Below are 20785 nucleotides of genomic sequence, written 5' to 3' on the forward strand. Positions count from 1 at the left end.
TGTTTTAGAGTGATAAAAACTTGGTTGGTTGAATTGTGGTGGATCACAAACTTAGTTAATCATCGAAACATGCCTCCTTCATCGAGACATTCATAGGGTTTGATTTCATGAAATTTAGGAGCGAATATACAATTTTTATTTTGTTCTAATGTTGTAGTGGAAATTCAAAATTTGTTGAAGGTCCATTACGAGTATACTTTAGTTTGAAACTCCTTCTATCATTCGTACTAAAATATATGCTAAATTAAGTTTGAACCATCCAATTAAAACATATGCTAAATTAAGTTTGAGGCATAAGAGTGAAGCATAAGTTTGGGAGTAGAAATCAAGTGAGACATAAGAGTATCTCTCACTTTCTATGCAACCAGAGGAGGATCTAGAACCAATTACTTGATTACACTAATTGATCAATTAGTGCCCTTCTAGGACCTAAGGTAATCTAGAGTGATTTTAAACTCATTCACTAACATATGACGTGATCATGCGGGTATGCAAATATTAATAAGATACCCAATGATCAAAGTAGTAAATAAATTGCAAGAAAATGAATGGTACTTACCTCAAAGTAACATATGTATTGCAAGCTTAATTAGAAAAGATACATATTCAACTTATATATGATTTCTAATCAAAACACAATTTCAACCAAGTATTTTCAAGTTTCGCGACCTCCCTTCTTCTTTCTCGACACCCAATTACGCGCGGATGCCTACGGAGGCTAATGGCTCGCTAAGTGTGTTAGGTTTAGCCTAGACTCTCCTAAGCTCACGAATTCACAACTTATAGTCTGAGTTTTGACATGTATGTTAAATAGGAATTTTCATTAATCAATTTGTGGTGGATCAATTAGAAACCCAAACGAAATATTGGGAGAAATATTTCACTCTTGCATAATTAGGAAATTAGGATTTGGAACTTGATTATACTAGTTAATTATTAATGCATTTCCAGTATATAATCTTGTTTAAACCCTAAGGTTCTAATCTTGTTTAAACCCTAAGGCTTTTTGGATTTTCAAGGATTTTTCCATGCATATGTGGAGAAAAACATATCTTTGGTCTTTTTCTATTTTTTAACATAAAAAGTATTTTTCGGATTTTTTTTTTTTTGAAAATATATAAATCATTTGAATTTTTCTGATTTTTTGGGAAAATGTAAAATATTTTTGGATTTTTCTGATTTTTGAAAAATGAATTATTTTTATTATTAAAATATTTTTATATAATAATATATTATTAAAACCAAACCGAGTCGGATTCCTGCGTCCGATCCGGTCGAAGACGGCCCGGGCGCGTGGCCCAGACCTCGGGTTGGGCTGGCTTCCGCCAATGGGCCCAATCCAGCCGTGACCCTTAGCCATGAAGGAAATGAAAGATGAGGCCCAGCCCGCGAGTTAGGCCGAGAGCACAAGCCCAGCCCCTCTGCGGTTCAACGGCCGCGACGAACGACTTTGCCTGTCCTCGGCCCGCCGTCCGACTCCACCGACACCACACCGACCTACCCTGACCGACGACCCGACCTCGTCCAGCCTGCCAACGTCACCGACCATTGTCGCCGATCACTAAAGCTCCAGCCGCGACCACCAGTTCTCTCGGGCAAATCATCGAACCGCTTGGAGTTCGTTGGCTAAAAAGGGAACAAATCGAACCAATCGAGGCTCGAAATCACGTTGGGCTTCGAGGTGAGTAACCAGAGCCGACCGAAGCAGCCTGACAGAGCACAGTCGGAGCCGGAGATCGCGCGAGGTGGACGGCAAACAGCTTCGACGTGGTATATGCGAAACGAGGCGAGAATAGGGCCCTGCTTACCGAATCCAGATGCGGGTGGCGACGAGAACGACGCGAGCAGATGGCGTCATCGGTGGTGGAGCAGCGGAGGCGTCGGGCCAGGCGACCGGTGCTACACTCGGCGAGGGGGCTCACACTCGTGGCCCTCTCTCTCTCTCTCAGATCGAGAACCGAACCTCTCCACCCTCTCTCTAGAGTCAGATCTCGCTCACTCTCGACTCTGATCTCACTCGCCCTCAGGCTCTCCCCTGATGTCTCCTAGGGGAAATCCTTTAAGCTCGCTGCCTCCATCCTCTCTCCTTGTCCCTTTCCGGCCTTCCCCCGACGCCCTATTTATAGGCGAGGGGGGCCGGTCGACGGAGGCTTTGGCCGGCAGTCTTTAGTGCGCCGACCGACCTCCCCTCGTCGGCTGAACCGGTGTCAGCTCCCACCTTTTCCACGGAGGCCTGCTCGGTAATGATGGCGCGTTCCCTCAGCCACGAGAAAATATTCAGTGGTTCGCAACTGCCACGTCATCGTCCTACGTGGCGCGCGTAAATCTAGGTGGCTCCACTAAAATGTGGACACGTATCCGGTGACTTGGAGTGACTTGAAAAATAAAAAAAGTCGCTAGGTGCGGCTTATTTTCTCCTCTCTCTTCCGTCAGCCGACTGAAAAGGTCTGAGAAGACGCAATAATTAATGCTCGAATATAAGTTGCCGCTTAAAACTCTCTCTCCTCTTTTCAATTTTCAAGCCTTTCTTGGCCTTATCCTTCGTCGAGAAGAGAAACGATGACGCCTTCTCTCTATTTTCTCCAGCACGTCCATTCGCTTCCGCCTCCGCCTCCGTCTCTGCCTCCGCCTCCCCTCCCCTCCCCCTCCCTTCACCCAAAGCCACCGCCGGTCGCTGCTGTTGCTCAGATCTGCCTCTGGCACGTCGCCTCCTCCAAGAGCCCCGCTCGGTCGCAGCTGCTGGGTCCCGAGCCCCCTTCTCCTCCGCCGTCGCCTTTGGAACCTCATCGCGCCGATTTTTGGGAACCCTAGCGATGTTTACTATATGGCCGCACCATCTCTCTTAGCCTTGGCAAGTTCTGGGCCTCTGTCCGATTGCGTCCCTCCGACGAGCTCGTCATCACACCTCACCCCGTCCACGATCTCATCATCTGGGAACATTTCGGGTACCGGCGGCTGACGGCGTTGTTTGGGTGTTCTTCTTCCTCAACCGAGCTACAGAAAACCTCGAACATCGCAGTCGGTGAGGTCGAAGATCCGTCTTCGTCGAGTTCACTGCACCCAGAGTCCCTATAGAATTTGGATAGAAGAAGATGTCGACCGTGTACGTGTTGCAGCCGCGGACAAAGGGGAAGGTTCGTCTCCATGTGTTCGATCTGAGTTTTTGTTCGATTCTTCTGGAATGACGCTGAGAAGTTGTGGTTTGTGGATTTCTATTTTAGTGTGATTACCTCATAAATCTAGCTGCATTTTACTTTTTCGCGATCTGTTTTTTTTTTTTTTTTTTTTTTATTCTCTTCCTCATGCTTTGTTTTTGGAAATGTGGTTGGAAGTTGCGCTCTGATGAGTTGATGATTAATGTGAAAGCAACATTAAGATGAGCGACCAGGTTCCTTCTGCATTCGATTCCAATCTCCGATTTGCGTTTCTGCGCCTTCGCTACGTGGAAATGGCTGCCAAGGCTGAGCCAATTGCTCACCTGCCTGCAAAAATTAAGACGAGTGAATTGTGAATTGGGTCGAGATTGCTTATTCAATGCTCAAGAATGGATGGAGGAGTAGCTTCTTAGGGATTGGGTTTGTGTTCTATGGGTGATGTTTAGAGAGCCGTGGCGCAAAATGACAATGCTTAAGAAACTCTTGCATTCCGATTTATTTATTATCCAAAGATTATGAAGTTTTTAACGTATCTTCGGAGTGCACTCGCATTGAAAAGATGGTTAGATCTTTCATTTGGTCTGTGCTAAAGATAGATTCTGTTGTGAGAAGAGGAAATTTCGAATTGTTTTGTCAATTTGGTCTTTCGGCAACGAGAATATTGAAGGAGGGTGAAGTCATGTAGACTCGATCTCGTCAATATATTTGTCCTACTTAATCAAAAAAAAATTGGCTCTTTGCTTGTAATACTGAGGTTGCACAATAAGCTGGTCGAGCCCGTTGTCTACTCACAGTTAGGCTTTCAATGTAAAATACCTTTTCCACTTTGTTCTTGTTCGAATCTGGTGGTTGCCTTAGCTGGTGGATAAGATTGTATGACAATGGCTGTGGTGATGTATGTGATTATGTCCAACAAGTTTCAGTTTCTTCTATTACGTGGTCCGCATAAGCTGCCTGGTTCTTTTTTTACCCTGATTTCTGCTTTCTACTCGCAGTTCGAAATGGCAATCCTACTGGCTCCAACACAGGTCCCTTCTCTCTCTCTCTCTCCCTCTCTCTCTCTTTTTTTTGTTTTTTTAGCTCCAGCTTTATTTATATTTGTTGTGTCATAGCGAAATGGATGTTCTGCTTTTGTTGGCATTCTTCTTGTTCAATGTCATGGTGTAATTCATGCATTGGAGGAACATGTTCTGTTCTTTAGTTGAGCTCAGTGAATAAATTGAGTCACTTGATTGGTTTCCTCATCAGTGTATCAGAGGTAACACCCCAAATCATTTTCTGCTTCGGTACTAGTTTTATTGATGACATAGACTTGATAGATTGAATAAAAGATGTGGTGTTTTTGTGGACTCTTGATACGTGTACCCGCAGTGATTGAACTATAACTGGATGAGTTTACAAGATTCCTTATATGCCTTGTTTACATATTTTTCTGGTGGCCGTTTGATGCGAAACTGCTAATATGGCCAAATCTGACTAAATGTGGAAAGTCCAATTTTCAATGAGAATTGGATGCTTCTGCAGTGTGGCTTTATTCACGATTGTCCTTCTTTGGCATGTAGTTAATATTTCTGCAAAGAATTGTTTCACTTGGAAGTTTTTTATATGTGAATCCTTGTTATCTTGTAGGTGAATCCAATCAAGTATAACAGCATTTATTCATGTTTCACTACTCTATTGAGAGAGAAAGGCCCTTCTGCCTTATGGAGAGGTTGGGCTACCAAGTTCTTTGGATATGGTGCTCAAGGTGGGTGCAGATGGTCTCTACGAGTACTTCAAACAGGTTTACTCTGATGCCTTGGTCGGCAGCAACAGGAGCTTGATTTTTTTTTCTCAGCAGTGCTTCTGTGGAAGCATTTGCAAATGTGGCACTTTGCCCTTTTGAAGCCATTAAAATTCGGGTTCAAGTACAGTCCCACTTTGCATAAGGTTTGGTAGATGGCTTCCCTAAAGTGTATGCATCAAAAGGGCCTTCTAGGGTAATTTTTTGTGGCCTTAGTATGTTTGCTTGTGTTAGAGGTAGGAGGGACATTCTATTGCTTTTCTTGCTTTCAGATTTTACAGAGGACTTCTACCGCTTTGGTGTCAAAATCTTCCATGTAATCTTTTCATTCCTTCTTAGGCTATAGAGTTAGTCAGCTATCTCTTATTGAATATTGCATCTAAAATATGCTTAGATGAACGGAAGCTGTTCTATGGGAGAGCAGACCATTCTCTTTCTAAGTGATGTTAAAAACTTAATCCCCAATTTTGTTAGGAGGGAGAGCTGGTCTATAGGTGGTTGGTTTCACCCGCCTGGATCACTAAACCGCATAAAATGAAGGTTCTGTTCCAATCTGTCAACAATTATGGAATAGTTCTTTCTGATTTAATTCTCATAAACTTCAACATTTAACTATTCTCTGCACAATGACAAGTTGATGGTGTCTTGCAGGCCAACTAGTGGTGAAGTCTCAGCTGATCCACAGAGAGAGAATATAAAAGCCTGAGCTATGCCCAAACGATCGCACCGTTTTTCAGAGAGTGAGGTGGTGTCCACATCAAATAAGGAAATTACAGCCTTTTCGGCGTTCGATATGGTGGAATGTTACAATCATTGCAACTACTAAACAATTCCAAAAGACCATGAGATATGATGGCTGCCTTTTACGCCATTACATCTTGTGGTTTATAGCTCTAGTTCTAGATTTTTGCTCGACCATTGTTCTTGCTTTTAGCTCAAGGGAGTTTCTCTCCATCATGAATGACGAATTCTTGTTCTTGGCAACAATATATGGCTACTTGATAACTTCCAGGCGTCATGCTGCATATCTAGATTTTCATTTACTTGTAGGACGTACTTGCTCTCTGCGGAGACATGGAGCTTGGAGAGTTCTTTAAGGTTTACCTGGATTTTCATATACTTAGGAAAGTACCAAATATATTTTACTTCTAACCCAATGAGTACCAAATAGATTTTCATATTTTACTTGCTCTCTGCAGAAATAGAATCGACATTAGTTAATTTTCAGTTAGTTTTGTAAATCAGAACAATCTCGAATTTTTAATTCTTGTTAGAAAGAATATGGTGGTTCTTAATTCTCTCTCTTTTGTATTGTTGGAAGATAACTTGAAAATTTGTTATTCAAAAATCAAAAGGCTATGTTCAAGTTCTTTTTGGTCCTCAACTATAGAGTATCCGTGTCATACAAAATACACTGCTTGGAATTGGCATGATAATGTGGGTGAGAAGACCAAGCATTGTTCAACTCCAACAAGATGTTGGTTTATTTAATTATAAGTCTATTCATTTGGTCCTTTAAGCTCTCAATTCATCTGGTTAAATCTCATTACTAGTCTCCACCTTCAACCCGTTCCTTCCTTCGATTGGTCATCATAGTAAAACTCAATTTCGCTAGGTTTTTTTCTGTGCCTGGAGAGATAAAATCTGCACTCTCTAGTCTCAGAGTCCTGCAGTCTCAGAGTCCCGATACCTTGGATTAATATAAATCTATAAGAAATGATGCACAAACCAGATAAGCTATATGCCTGTTTTCCCTTTTGTCCTGCTGAAAGCCTGGCAGTTTTAACAATGGCTTTTGATGGTCGCTAGTACTGCTCATTATGCAAAAAAGTCATCACACTACAACCAGAAAACGAACTCTTATCGACATAAAAAATTTGTGATATTTGGACGATACAATACATATGATACGAGCTTTTAATCTCATACGGAAGAACCTTCTAAAAGCTTGGGCTCTAAAGTGTGGTCCTGTACACTGCTAAAATGAACAAATGAAATGACAGATTCACAAAAAAATTGACACCCAGGGGAGGTATAATATCTACGCATAGAAGTAGCTAAATGAATCTGCAGCATTTGCCGTGTCTCTGCAGAGTATTGATCAAGCTTCAGTCACAGAGCGAGGGGGCTCAAGATCTTTTTCTTTAAGGGCATTTCCTAGTAATCGCTGCATCTGTGAAGCAAATGTATTGTCCAATATCTGTAGTGTAGAAAGGAAAGTAAGAACATCGTAATAATGTCGAATAGCCCTTTCTTTAGAACACAGACAGAGTACATCATAGACATGTGATATGTACTAGACATTTGTTTGAGCAATTACACAGAAATTAAGAAAAAGTCTATGTTTTGTACTCAGTGAAAATTTTCCAGCCAGTTGTAAACTCAGCATCTGCACTCTTTCACAGATCTCAACCTCTCCATCTTCTTCCTTTGTTTCTTCCAGCATCCTTTTCAACCGTATACTACGGTTTTCTTGTATCTATACAAAAGCCTTAGTTTAGTATCTAATTGGAGCTTAAAGATTCTCAAATCAATTGTAGCCCTTCTAAAATTTTTGTCCTTCCGGATTTTACTTGTAATTAAATATGTAAGTAGAAAAGCTTGGAGCAGCAAACTTAGTGGAACCAAAAAATAGCTTCATCACGTTTAACAGTTTAAAGTTCTTTCCTCTGGATGTTATCTAGGCCAAGTCAAAGTTGATAGATACGAGAGTTCTTTGGATGACTTGACGTGTATCTCCTCAACTACTTCCATCTTCAGGGAAAGTAAGAGCCACTTACATTGCTGACAAGCTTTCCAACTATTGCTTGCAAGTAGTTCTTGTATTTTGTTCTCAGTAGAACTGTGATTCCATTCATTTGTTCTCCAAACAGTGACTTCTTATCTTCAGTCATGGGTAAATAGGATGCCCGACACTTCAACATGTCCCCTCTACAGTGTAGAACATCTAGTATTCTCTTTAAGGTGTTCAGGAATATCCCAAGCTGAAAAAAGAACAACATTCCAATCTCTCAGCCTAGTAGTGAAAGTAATCCCTTCCATCAGAAAAACTTGATTTAACAGTGACTACTACGTATATCTTGTATGCTTTTAAAAGTACTTGCCTGGCTGGGAACACAATATACTGCTGTTGACTGCTGTCTTGTCAGCTTCTAAACTTGCATATTCAACCTCTTTGGGATGCTGTCTTTAACGGAGTCAAGATGTCATTATATTGCTTCTCCAGTGCTTTTATAATTGCCCGCTCCATGTCTGCCATGGCCTTTAATGAAGTCAAAGAAACATCAGTTGATATGATGATCACGAGGTAGCATGCAAGTTGTTATTGCATTTTTATTTAGCTGAGATTTGCATTCATACCTGAGACTTGCTCTCAACTCCAGGACAGAAACAGTGCTTACATTTTCCAGAATGAGTACTGTGGCCAATGATTGATCACTACTCATACTTGGTAAGAGTAGTGGTTAATCATGCAAAATGGCAAACAATGCCACAATAGATGAAACAAAAACAAAGCATATTAAAAGCACAACCGTATATGCCGAAAGTTTCCCGTGTCCACATATCAATAACTAAATCCTTCAAAATAACATGATTATGCCCCAAAAGTTTCTTGCGCCCACATATTAAATGGGCACGCAGCTGGAGCTGCATGCTTCCTTGGCGCAGCTTCAATACCTGCATTACCGTCAGCTCCATAAATTAGCAAATACACCAAAAGAATTCCATCACCAAGCGCAAAAAATAACATTAACTCCAAGGACAATCAAATAAGAGCAAAACTCATTACCTTCTCTGAAACCACTCTTGAACCTGCGAGGTTCAGTTTTTCTTCAACAACTCTGCTGGTTGTTGTCCAGAGACGAAAAAATTTTACTCCTTCAGAGTTGAAATGTTGTCCATCTTTATTTGTTCTATGGAGCCCACATGGTCAGCACAATATATATAGATAAGTTAGTCGTATGACTAACGAGAAGAATAGCAAGTTGAACAACACCTTATAATAGAAAAATATAGAACTTGTTGACAGGAGCATGCACTACATTCTAATGACAAAATTCCCGACCGAAATTCGAGCTATTTATCCTTAAGAAAGAAAAATGGAAAAAATGAGTAGTTTACCCTCAATGACTTGTTTCCCTCCAACCCTTTAGCCAAAGCATTGGCCCCTAGTGCGCCACCATAGTTGTGGCTGAAAATACATCATCCATCAAAATCTTCAATGAAGCAAAACTAAAGCACGCCACTAGAAGCATATCAAAGATATGCCAACCATGGAAATGCAAGTTCACACATGCGAACCAAACTCAGGTGCATCTTTGTAGTAGAGACTAAGATTTGTTGATAAACTTAAACTAATGCAAATGAGACAACAAGAAATTTCAAAATGGATAGGTACAATTTTTTGGGGACCATCATTGGAAAGTTAACTTACTTTAGATGTAAATTTTGTATGGTATTATTCTTGAGCAATGCTCCTGCAAGACTTGTAAATCCCTAACACTAGCGAATAAATGAACAGTCGATAAACAGAATAGTCTAGCAAACTTTTGGTTCCTAACAAATAACAACTGGCTAAAAATCTTAGATGATAAAGTAAATGCATATAGAATAATCAATCATATTTTTGTTGAGTTCAAGAACTCGCAAGGTTGAGTTTTTCTTTCAACAACTCTGCAATAGTCTTAGCTCCCTCCACAAAAAAAGTATGAGGACATCTCCAACCTGTCACTATTTGGAAGGCTTAAACTTCATCCACAATTCAGTGCTTGGTAAACATGTTGCAGTCAAGACAAAAAATACCTCATCCCCAAATCAGTACTATTCAGTAGGAGCTTCTGGATAGCAGTATTATTCACCAATACATCGCATGGACTCTATCAACAAGAACATGTCACTAAAGAGCTGCTTCAAAAACAAGAAATTTCAAATCATAAGAGGCAAAGAAACACATGTACTAGAGCGCCGATGTGAACAACCGTGTTGTTATTTGCAAAAATAAGTGATAATCGAATAATGGAAACACTAAAAATTGATCCATCAGGCATGGTTTAACATTAAAACACACCAAAGTCGACAACTCTCATCAGGACATCTGAAAGATATACTGGTGGCTTACTCAAATTACATTATTGTAACCCGAACTCTCTGCCAGAAAAAATAATCCTTTACACAACCTCTTGACAATAGAAGGTGCAACGCCAAACCATAAACAACCACGTTCTAATCGGTTCCAATTAGGAAAAGCTTCTCATCATAGTCTAAAATCACCCCTACTCTCTTCCTCACAGCAAATCAACAATAACGTTAAAACTTTCATACCAAAAGTCACGACCACAAATACTCCGGCAGGAACGGCAAAGGACGCGACCTGCTTCACAGGAGCAACAACAGCCAGCAAAGAACTCTTCCCCTCGGCCTCCCGATAAGCTCTCCTGACTCCGGCTGGAATTAGAAGCCGAAGCAGCCAGTATCACCAAGCCTCCATACCTGAAAAATCTCCGTTTATTCCACGACAGAGGCCCCGTCCGCGCACGCAAAGCGCCGTGCGCGCGCAATAGCGGGAGCACAGCACGCTAAAGAACCCAAGCTCCGGCCCACGGCTTCGACCCGCAGCGTTAACTGCAGATGCCGCCAAACAATGAATCCGATAGGCGAGAGAGATGGAGGAAGTGGAGGCCATGGACATGTAGCCCGATTTACGTGTGCATCGAAGAGGTGCCCATCTTCATCTGCGTCGATAGGTCGAGGGGTGTTTCCGAATTTTCCCTGGATTTCTTGAATGATAGAGCCAAGGTCAGAGCCTCGTGTAATGGCTTGCTCTGTTGCTCAGCTTCAATGGGTGTGTGAAGTTTCCTAGTTTTCTTGTACCTGGATTGGAAAAGAACCAGAGAACAGCCGTACACACGATCAAGACCGGAGGTAGCGAGCTTGTTGCGCGTTTCCTCCTTCCTCATCATTTCCGATGCTGGGTCATATGCGGGCAGCTCGAAGACGCTCTTGTTGATGTTCCGACTGCTGGAAATGGCAAGATGCTGCAGAGAGAAGGGGGATAGAAGAGCGGCGGGATAGACGCCACCAGGTTCCCCAGAGATCAGCGCGAGCGCGGGTGGGAGAGAGGAGTGAGCTGACAAATCGTAGCCGCCGATGAGACTCCGGAGGTGACGGCGGAGGCAAAGGGCGCTCGAGACCCAGCAGCTGCAACCCAGCGGGGGTCTTCAGGGAGGCGACGTGCCAGAGGCAGATCTGAGCAGCACCTGCGGCCGACGGGGGCTTTGGGGAAGGGGGATCGGCGGGGGAGGCGGAGGTGGAGGTGGAGACAGTCGGGCGTGCCGGAGAAAGAGAGAGAAGGTATCTGCGTTTTTTCTGCTCGACTCGAGGAAGGAGAAGGCAAAAGGCACTCGAAAATTGAAAAGGAGAGAGGTTTTTGAGCGGCAACAGCATTAATTAATGCTTCTGCTGAGTCTCTTTTCAGCCGCAGCAGAGGAGAGAGAAAAATAAATCCTCCGACTTTTGACTTCTCTATTTTCCAGCTGGTCTAAATCCAAGGACACGCGTCGACCTGTTAGTGGAGCCATCTAGACTTGCGCGCGCCACGTAGGACGGTGACGTGGTGATTGGCAACCACTGAATATTTTCTCCTCAGCCACCGGCCAATCCTGTTCTGCCATCGTAGGGCGCGCGTGAGTGGCAGAGGAAGGAGAAGGAAGAAGAAAGAAGGGGGGCCGGGCCAAAGGGAATTGGCCTTGGGCCCGCGTGGAAAAGAAGGAGAAGAACAAGGGGCTGGGTGCGGAAGCCCAGCCCTTGTCCTGTGCGACCCCCTTTTTTTTTCTTTTTATAAGTATTAATTTTTAAACATTAATTTATCCGAAAATAGGGAAAATAAAAATAGAATATAAAACCTAATGGAAACTAAGACCTAGGCGATGCGAAAAATATTTTTGTTATGGTCAAATTGATCTCTAATTTTCTATGCAAATTAATCCTAAATACTTAGTCAAAATTTAGGTATCAACAGTTTTGCAATATAAGCTTACTCTAAATGCAATGAAGTTGAAAAATGATAATATTCAACTATGCATCCTAATTCTAATGACTAGCAATGATGAATATGCATTTTATCCAAGCATGACATACAATTTTATGAACCTAATTCTAAGAAAAGGGAACTTAGTTTATCCTAAAGCAATATTTTTGTATTTTAATTAGAAAATTCGAAATAAAGAAGTTACTTAATTTAAATGTGCGTTCTAATCTAAAATAGGCAATATTACTAGCAAAAATCAAATCAAATTCTATCTACTTTTAGAGATTTTGTTTTTACAAAAACAATCAAACAATGGATAAATATTGGATTAGATAATGCAATCCACAAAGATTATCTTATTTAAATTTAGAAAAAAAAAAACCAAATTATGATAATCAAGTGGTTATGAATATCAATGGAAGATTATCCGTTAGATTTGAAAATGGGTAAATCGACAGTCATATCCAAATTAGAAAGAAAATTTCCTTGGTGTGGTATCTTAGGATGCATTATCTAATAGAATGTCTAGCGGAATATATCAAATCTATTAAATATGAGAATCATACCTAATTCGAGAATTTACTTTTCAAATTTGAATGCAACACAATTAGACTAGGATCGCAACCGGGCTAGCCGCCAGGTCAATGAGCCCGGCACAGCCAAGAACTCGACTAAGGACCTGCAAAACAGAGACAAGACGCCTCGGGTCAGGACTGGACCGGACCGGACCGGACTGGACTGGTGCTGTCGTCGACCGGGGGTAGTGTGGCCGCGGCCTTGAAACGCTGGGAACCAGCTGGAGCTGCTCGCTGGAAGTTGCGACAGGAAGCTGCTGGACGTTAGGGATGCCGAGCACGTGTTGGGCAGAAGCAACTTCGGAAAGGACACCGGATCTGCAAACGCTGCCCGATCAACTTGAACTCGCTAATTGTTGGATATCTCGCCGGAGATGCTAGGTGGCTCGCCCTGCTGCAAACGCTGACCAGAAGACCACGTAGATCTGCTGGTGCAGTTATTGAACACTTGAGCACTCCTTGACGATTGTCGTGGGATTGGTAGCTTTGGCCACAACGAGGAGCAGCAACACCGTCGTGAGTTCACCCGGAAGGGAGCAACGTGTTGCTGGAGGTATCACGGCGAGGCCACCTTGTCGTCGGGGGTGGGGGAGGCGTGGCAATGGGTCACCGTCTCATGGCGACACGAACGGCCGCAAGCGAGCTGAAGCTCCGCTGCAGGGTGGCCGCGGGTGACGTCGCGAGAGGCTCGGCCACTCACGCGTCGTTTATCTGCACGTGCTCTGAGAATTGTAATTTTTGCCGAACTCTAAATTATGAGGCATAATATGCTATTAATAATGTAAACGTAAGTTCAACCATGGGCTTATTTTAGCCTTTATCAAGATAATGGGCTGAATTAGGCTCAAGACCTATTATAAATTAATTCCCACAGGCTGAAATTTAATTAAATTAAGCTCAATTTGGCCAGTCTTTCCCAAGTAATTTTCGGTCCCTAATCCCCCCGTGCTGGCCGTGGATCTCAATTGTGTCACTTTTGAGAAAGAATTCGTCGACCTCTAATTTGTGAGGCATGATGTTCTATTTGAAATGCAAACCATGGTTAATTTCAATATTATGGGCTTAACTTAAGCCTTATTAAAGTGATGGACTTAGATAACCTAAGGCCAATCCTAATTGGACTCCTAGTGGGCTGAATTGTGCTTAAATTAAGCCAATTAAGGCCCCTCTACCCTATGAATTTTAGCCACTACTTCCCCTAGGCTTAGCCGAATTTTGGTCCCCCGTGGGCAATGCAATTAATGAAAAATATAACCAAAAATTGAATGCACCTAAAATTATATATTATGTAATTTAATTATAATATTTTTGTTTAGGCATTAAAAATCAATCTCTAATTTTCTATATAATAAATGAATAAGCAGATTGTGAAATTTAGATATCAGCATTCTTCATATTTATGAATGGATCTTTACTCATAAAATATTCGATAAAAACATTCCCGTTTGACATGGGACTTATGATGTGATCAAACTCTCTCAATTAATGTACAGTGTTGGCACCTAATTTAAATTTAGTTTTTTTAGAAATTAAAAATAGAGCATTTGGTTCTGGAGAGAAATTTTGAATATTTCTTTTGAATAATAAAACATTTTATTGTTGAACAGATCTCCTCATTTCGAATTCAAAAGAATTCAACAGTCAGAGAGAAGAGGGCTTCGGTTTGTGGGAGAGGTAAAGAGGAAAAAGTCAAAGAAAAAGTGGCAGAGGTGATGTGACATTTACTGTTCACCATTTTCTTCCCACTGCCGGCTTAGCTTCTACCCTTCCTCTACCGGTTTTGGTTCTGCTCCGCCCTCTTCCGTGACGGCCGGCTCCGAGAGCCCGTCGCGCCTACCGCACCTCCACCCAGTGCCGGCAGCTGAGCCGCCAACCACCGCCGCTCCTCCAGCCGTCCGCCACACTCAGCGAGCACCTGCGCCACCCAACTCCGCCTACTTCTGCTCTGTCTCGCCGGAGCCAAGCCCGAGTTAGATCTGCTTGCCGTCTCCGACCCTGACGCCTGCTCCGCCTCACCGTGCGACGCCCGCAACCGACCCGCGACGACCCGACGTTTGCTCCTGCTTCCGGTCCGCTGCTTCCCTCTACCGAGACCGGACCTGAGCCAGATCTGCCCAACGTCTGCACTACACCGGCTCCGAGCTTCCCTGACGACCTCTGCTCTGTTCGTGATCCGCCCAGCCCCTCGCCGACGCTTGCTGAAGCCGCGTCGCTCCCGACTACAGCAGACTTTCACCCGACGCCCCGCTTCACTTGCAACGCCCATAGCAGCCGCTCACTGAACCGCCCGCCCTCTGCTGCTCCTGCACCAGCAACAGTTGCTGCTTTGCCGTTGCTGGTTCGGGCTTGTTGCCTCTCACCAGAGCTCCGACGACCGCGACACCTGCCCTCCGCTGTGCCTGCACCTTAGCCGCTCGCCACCACTGTTTTCCGGAGATCCTTTGATGGTTCCTGTTGCCAGAGTTACCGTCCAATTTTGTGTCAACTCGGTGGTTTCGTTAACCGGTTTTTATCACTTTTGTTACTGGACGAACCAATGTTGCTGTGAGTTTGACGTGGCTGATCTGATATTGTTTCTCTCCCGTCGTTCACACTCGGCCAAATTACACCCCCACGTCGAGACGTGATTTTTCCTTGGGGCTGTTCTCTATTTTCTCTTTGTGCAGGTGTTGTTTTTAGCAACAAAAAGCCGTGCCCTTGACTAGGTAATTCCTTTAGGCTAAATTCAGTTCAAATGTTCTGTTTCATAGTTTTTTATTCTAACTTGATTTGTTTTGATTTATTTTTATCATTATCCGATTAATGAATTTGTCATATTAAGTCATAATAATTAAAAATATTGAGCCGCGAGATGTCGGGTTAGATTTTTGATTATTTGGACTTTTCATGGAAAATTCATGAATTGCTTTGCATCATTGAGATAATATGTCATTGATTTACCTCGATATTAATTTTCTATAGGATATATATTTTGGTGCGTTATCGTTATTTGTTCATCACATATCATGCATCATATGTCATATCTAGGATTTAGGTATTTAGGTCCATAAACATTTCATGTTTAAAGCAATGCATTTTAATTTTTTAAGATTCATATAGAATTAGGATAATTTTCCTTTAATAAAGCTGTTGACACCTAAATTTTGGCGACCCGCTTAGTCATTTATTGCATTAAAAAATTAGAGGTTAATTTTATTCCGGAAAAAGTAGTTAATTGCATAGCATATAGTTTTAGGTGCATTTGTTTCTTAATTTGCATTTACATTGGGTCGGTGACAAATGGGTTTGATTTAGTAGTTCTAAGCTTTAATTTGGCGAGGTCGGACTAAGCCCACGAAGCAAGTAAATTGGCCCGAGCCCGTTTTCTTTTAATGACAAGAATTACCTAAATTGAGATTTGAAATAATATTACGGTGGATTCTTGGAATTTAAAAAATCGGGTTGCAATCTTATCTTTAGGTGATAAAATCAGGAGATGTGGAAAATAAAAGAAAAGTGATATTGCGTGCGAAAAGAAATCTTCGCGGATGCTGATTTGAAAAGGAAAATAAAACCCTAATCTTCAGCCTATAAAAAGGTTTTCGCGGAGGGTTTCGGAGAGAGGCCACTCACAATAGAATACACGGCCATTAGGGGGCTTCTTTCTTCGCTTTGTGGGAGGGGTTTTCTTTCTTTTTTTCATATTCAAAGGTCAATAGTCAAAAGACGGAGGGCCACAGAATCGATACAAACGACCACATTGAGGGGAGCGCAATAGAGAGAACAGGGAAGAAAAAGGTTGCTCGACCTTGAAGCCGACGCCCGTAGCCCACCATCCTCAGCCGTTGTTCCTCCGTTGATCGCTACTACTTCACGTCCAAACCGGCACTCACGCAACCCGACGCCACGAGCAGCCACGACGCTACCGCCAATCTTTGACCGAGTACACCGGGAGTCCCTTCGGCGTTCTGTTCTTGAATCCAGTCAGAGACTCGACGAATTCCAGCCACTACGCCTTTGGTCAAGTTCGCCTTTGTTTTGCAGGTCTTCTTCGACAGATTCGCCTACAAGGCAAACTTGAAGAGAGGGAACGCGTGCCTCCACTTCTCTGCAGCACCCAGGCATAAATCCATGCATGAAGAGAGAAAAGAAAAATCAGGGCATAGATGTTCCCAGTAAAAGAAGGGCGGTCAACTTTGAGGGGAATTGATTGTGTTTCACAAAATTGAAGATGTTGCAGTAGCTCCTCACGTCATCGCACTTCCAACAAGCTTGTATCTTTATTGTCATGATCGACTTTTCCATGGCGGGTGTTCAGCAAGGTTCCAGCCACGACTAGCCTTAGTCGTGCCTCATCAAGCAGCTGCAGGATTTCTCAAGGGACACCAATAACCCCATCGAGAATTCCATCCTCAGGTCACGCGTTCAAGTTCCAATCGATGCTGATCTCGGAGCCTTACCAAGTTACTACCTTGGTCTCTCCACCGCAACGTTTTCTTAAGTCAACGTTTGTCCAGCAGCTTCCGCGGTGATTGATTGCTTTTGCAGGCGAAACGATTACGCGGTATCCAATTCTCGGCTTTGCCTCGCATCGTCCCGCAAAGATTCCTCGACGAGCGGCCACGCAACCGTCCAGCACTTGCTGATTTTTGTACCACTATTGAGCCCGTCCCCAGATCGAGCCGGACGAATGAGTTTTTGTTTTGTTTTGTAGGTAATTGGTCAGCCCCTTGCTGTGCCGAATTCGCTGACCCGTTTGGCGAGCCTAAAGTTCACGATCAAAAGAATTACTAGAATCTCGATTGAATAATTCCAAGCGGTGAATTTATCTTCTTTCTTTTTTTGCATGTTGTCTAGATTGGACAATAACACGTGTGATTCTTTGTGATTTTACTTCATGCATGCAAAAGAATCTTCTTTGGCCAGATGAGCGCGAGCAGCTTGGGCGAGTGGCGATGTGCAAATCTCAGTGAAGAAAAATAGCCACACTATCTTTGGCCGCCATCCTCGCAACGTCATTATAGGCCATGCCATGAGCAGCCGCGAAAGTCCAGCCATGCCTTGCTGTCCTAGTCCGTGAGCCATCCATCGTCGCCACCAACCATACCACCGTGAAGCATCGTCGCCATGCATATAACGCTTGCCGCCGTTCACCGTCAAGGAGCCGGTTGCGATCCCGGTCCAATTGTGCTTGGTCCAAATTTGGAAAGAATATCTTTGAATTAGGTAAGACTCTTGATCAATTTGATTTTCATATATCTCGTTGCGTAATTCGTAATATCGCAATCTTTCTTTGAATGTTTGATCAATATTGCCATATCCAAGAGATCTCTTGATCTCTCGAATTAGGAAATTTTCCTAATTTTACAACGTGCATACGATTGATGGTCCGATTTCACGCTCGAAATACGACTCGCAATCGCACGGAAAATCGCCAATCCGATCTCACGCTCGAGATACGATTCGCGATTTCATTTGAAATTGGCCAATCCGATCTCATGCGCGAGATACGATACGTCAATTTATTTCCCAAAATTAAATGGACATGGATGATATCTTGCTTGATTTGGTGCTGCGCTGTTTTTGATGCATTTATTTGTTCGCTCCCGTAAAAGGAAAAAATAGAAAAAAAAACATTTGAGTTAGATTAGGTTCATGTTAGAATTACTTATTTTAGGATTATTTTGCATGTTTAGAATAGGAAATTTATTTATTTCAACTTCCTTAAATAAAAATCCAAAAAGATGCATTCATTTAAGATGTCAGTTTTATATTAGGATAGATTGCATGCTTATTAAGAAAATAAAAAAATCATGTGCACGTCATATAGCGTTAGGGTCACGAAATGCACGTCATTTAGTGATTGTTGCTAGGTTCATTTAATTAGAAATTGCCCGTCATTAGAATTAAGTCATTAGGTTAATTTAGATTGCACAGTTAATCATTGCATTTCTTTAGAAATTATTTTACTCATGTCATACAACTTAGGTCATATTGCCATGTCATATCATCTTAGATTAGTAGCATGCATTGCATGATTATCATTAAATAAGTGAAAACAAAAAAGAGAAATTGCATGTTAATTAGAAATCATATTTAGGATTGTTGATGTGAATTCTAAACTAACAACGCAGATGCTTTCGTTGCTACGAGGTAAGTCCTGCAATTTATTCATTGCTTTCTTGGGTGTTAAATTAGTGGTTTGTGCACCTACATGGTCACCTCACATGTTAAGGAATTAAAATCAATTCAAGTTGCTTGCCAAACAATTTTTTTCAAAATAAAAGATAAAGGTACCGAAAGGGCATTAGAGAAATCTAGTGTAACCAAGTCCCCGTACCCATAATCTCTGATTCGTATGAGTAAAGTAAATCTCCCATTACTTTACTTGGGTTTCTAATCGACCCACCAAAAATATATTAGTGGCGACTCCTAATTGAAAATCAATTGCATGTTAAGAACTCGAATCTAAGTCGCGAATTGGTATGGGCTTAAGAGAGCCCGAGTTAAGTTTAGGCTTAACAATCCATTAGCCAAACCCTAGGTGGTTCACACTCCCAAAAAATTGGTCGCGACAAAAACAAAGACAAAAAAGAACAAAAAATGTTATTTAGGTTATATAGATTTCATAATATGCACACCATATAATCTCATTTATGTCATCATTGTTTAGTGTAGGTTGCATATATGTAATAACAAAATTATTAAAAAATCATAAAAGAACATGCATATAAAATTACCACGTCATACATATCATATAGCACATGCATATTTAGAGTTATGTAAATTAGATTGCACACATATTGTAATGATTTAAATTATGTCACATGAATTGCATCTCATATGTCATTAAGGTAAAACTCATGCATATCAAATTTAGATTAAGATTGCATATAATTAACATTCTTTTTAAAAAGAAAAAGAAAAATTAGGTGTCATGTCATTTAGAAATCATGTTTAAGGCATGCATTTTGATTAGCATTTTCGTAAGTTTTTCTTTAGAGAGTGGACCTTAATCAATTTGTAGTTTATAATTTCTTACAATTTATCACTTCAGTTGATTGAATGTTATTTCATTGATTGTGCACCCGCATGACCACCATTTGCATGTTAGTAGCTTAAGTTAAAACTAATCAACATTGCCTGCAAAATATTTTTGAAATTAAAATAAAAATGTACCGAAAGGGCGTTAGACTAATCTAGCGTAACCATGTCCCAAGACCTACTGAATCTTTGGTTCGCAAAAGTAAAGTATTCTCCCATACTTTACTTGGGTTTCTAACTAACCCTCATTGGTTAGTGGCGACTCCAAATTGAGTATAATTGCATGTTTAAATAAATTAATTTCTTAACATCAAGTCGCAATTTGTAGGACTTGGGAAGGTCAATGCCAAGTCTTTGGACTTAGTAATCCATTAACCTTCTTTAAGTAATTCACCTTCGGGAAAGTCGCGACAGCTTGGCGACTCCGCTGGGGAGAGTTAAAACTCATAGTGGACATAGGCCTGTTTCTTTTTTCTTTTTTTTTAAATATTTTGTTTGGCAGCATGGAAACAAGGTACGCTCTTAACATGAAGTGTTAAATGTTTTTACATAAAGGAGTTATAAGGGGAGTAGTGCTTGTTGACTCTTTGTTTTGTAGGAAGGTGTTAGGATTGAATGTTTTTCTTATATATTAAAGTGTTGCTTGCATTATAAATTGTTGTGCATGATTTTCAAATTGTTTTAGCACTACACATTACACACACAACCTGCCGTCGGACCTGGACCGCATTTAAGGATTCTAGGATGGTGTTGAGAAATGGATCAACCTTGAACGCGAGACCGCGATGTAGAGGTTGCCTTTCTCAACCCTGAAATTTTCTTTGGCGTCAAAACGTTTATCCTTGTTCATGAAAGTGCGTGACCATGGGATTTTCTTTTGACTGAGCCAAAGTTAAGAGGAACCGACATTTGTACGCGAGACTGCGACTAGTCGGCCCATCCTCTTAGCTTTAACTTGCTAAGCCTTGTAATTTAGGTGTTAAGCCTCACATCTCATGCGCCTATCTATGTGGTTGCCATTTTTTCCTTTGTGAAGTAAGTATTCTTACCTTATATTATGCAATCTATTTATTTTATCACACTTTCTTTTGGTCCATGACAAAAGGCCAATAGTAGGTCTTAATCTATCTCTGAGTTGGTTCGATAAAACAAGAAGCTTCGAAAGACTGTGATCTCCCAATTGTATATGGAAAAGAGTCGCTAGATTTAGGATTTTAATTCT

At 41.7% G+C, this 20785-nt stretch overlaps 1 protein-coding gene and 2 long non-coding RNA genes across 10 annotated transcripts; 1 reads left to right on the forward strand and 2 right to left on the reverse strand.

Annotated features, from left to right (window-relative positions):
- Positions 1–2273: 2273 nt before the first annotated feature.
- On the forward strand, positions 2274–5963 carry LOC104437608. 5 transcript variants are annotated; one of them, XR_005546848.1, is made up of 5 exons: positions 2274–3134; positions 4151–4183; positions 4785–5134; positions 5413–5478; positions 5590–5963. XR_005546848.1 is itself a non-coding variant. In XM_010050592.3 (3 exons), exons 1-3 carry the CDS (start codon positions 4031–4033, stop codon positions 5634–5636), a joined length of 318 nt encoding a protein of 105 aa, XP_010048894.2. In that variant the 5' UTR covers positions 3141–4030; the 3' UTR covers positions 5637–5963. The 5 variants fall into 5 exon arrangements, 1 of the variants encoding a protein (XP_010048894.2); XR_005546850.1 differs by having other exon boundaries at positions 4785–4902; XR_005546847.1 differs by having other exon boundaries at positions 4785–5478.
- An 823-nt stretch (positions 5964–6786) lies between these two features.
- LOC108955670 lies at positions 6787–7919 on the reverse strand. The gene is made up of 2 exons (XR_005546812.1): positions 7719–7919; positions 6787–7138 (listed from the first exon to the last, which is right to left on the reverse strand). It is a non-coding gene; the product is annotated as an uncharacterized LOC108955670 (long non-coding RNA).
- Positions 7920–8046: 127 nt separating this feature from the next.
- Positions 8047–11352, reverse strand: LOC104421565. Of its 4 annotated transcripts, none has more exons than XR_005546810.1 (4): positions 9742–11352; positions 9061–9130; positions 8729–8852; positions 8047–8616 (listed from the first exon to the last, which is right to left on the reverse strand). It is a non-coding gene; the product is annotated as an uncharacterized LOC104421565 (long non-coding RNA). The 4 variants fall into 4 exon arrangements; XR_005546811.1 differs by having other exon boundaries at positions 8047–8200; positions 8299–8616; positions 9061–11352; XR_005546809.1 differs by having other exon boundaries at positions 8729–9130.
- Between the last annotated feature and the right edge of the window lie 9433 nt (positions 11353–20785).

Source organism: Eucalyptus grandis, chromosome 10 (genome assembly GCF_016545825.1).
Source record: "Eucalyptus grandis isolate ANBG69807.140 chromosome 10, ASM1654582v1, whole genome shotgun sequence".
Classification (NCBI taxonomy): domain Eukaryota; kingdom Viridiplantae; phylum Streptophyta; class Magnoliopsida; order Myrtales; family Myrtaceae; genus Eucalyptus; species Eucalyptus grandis.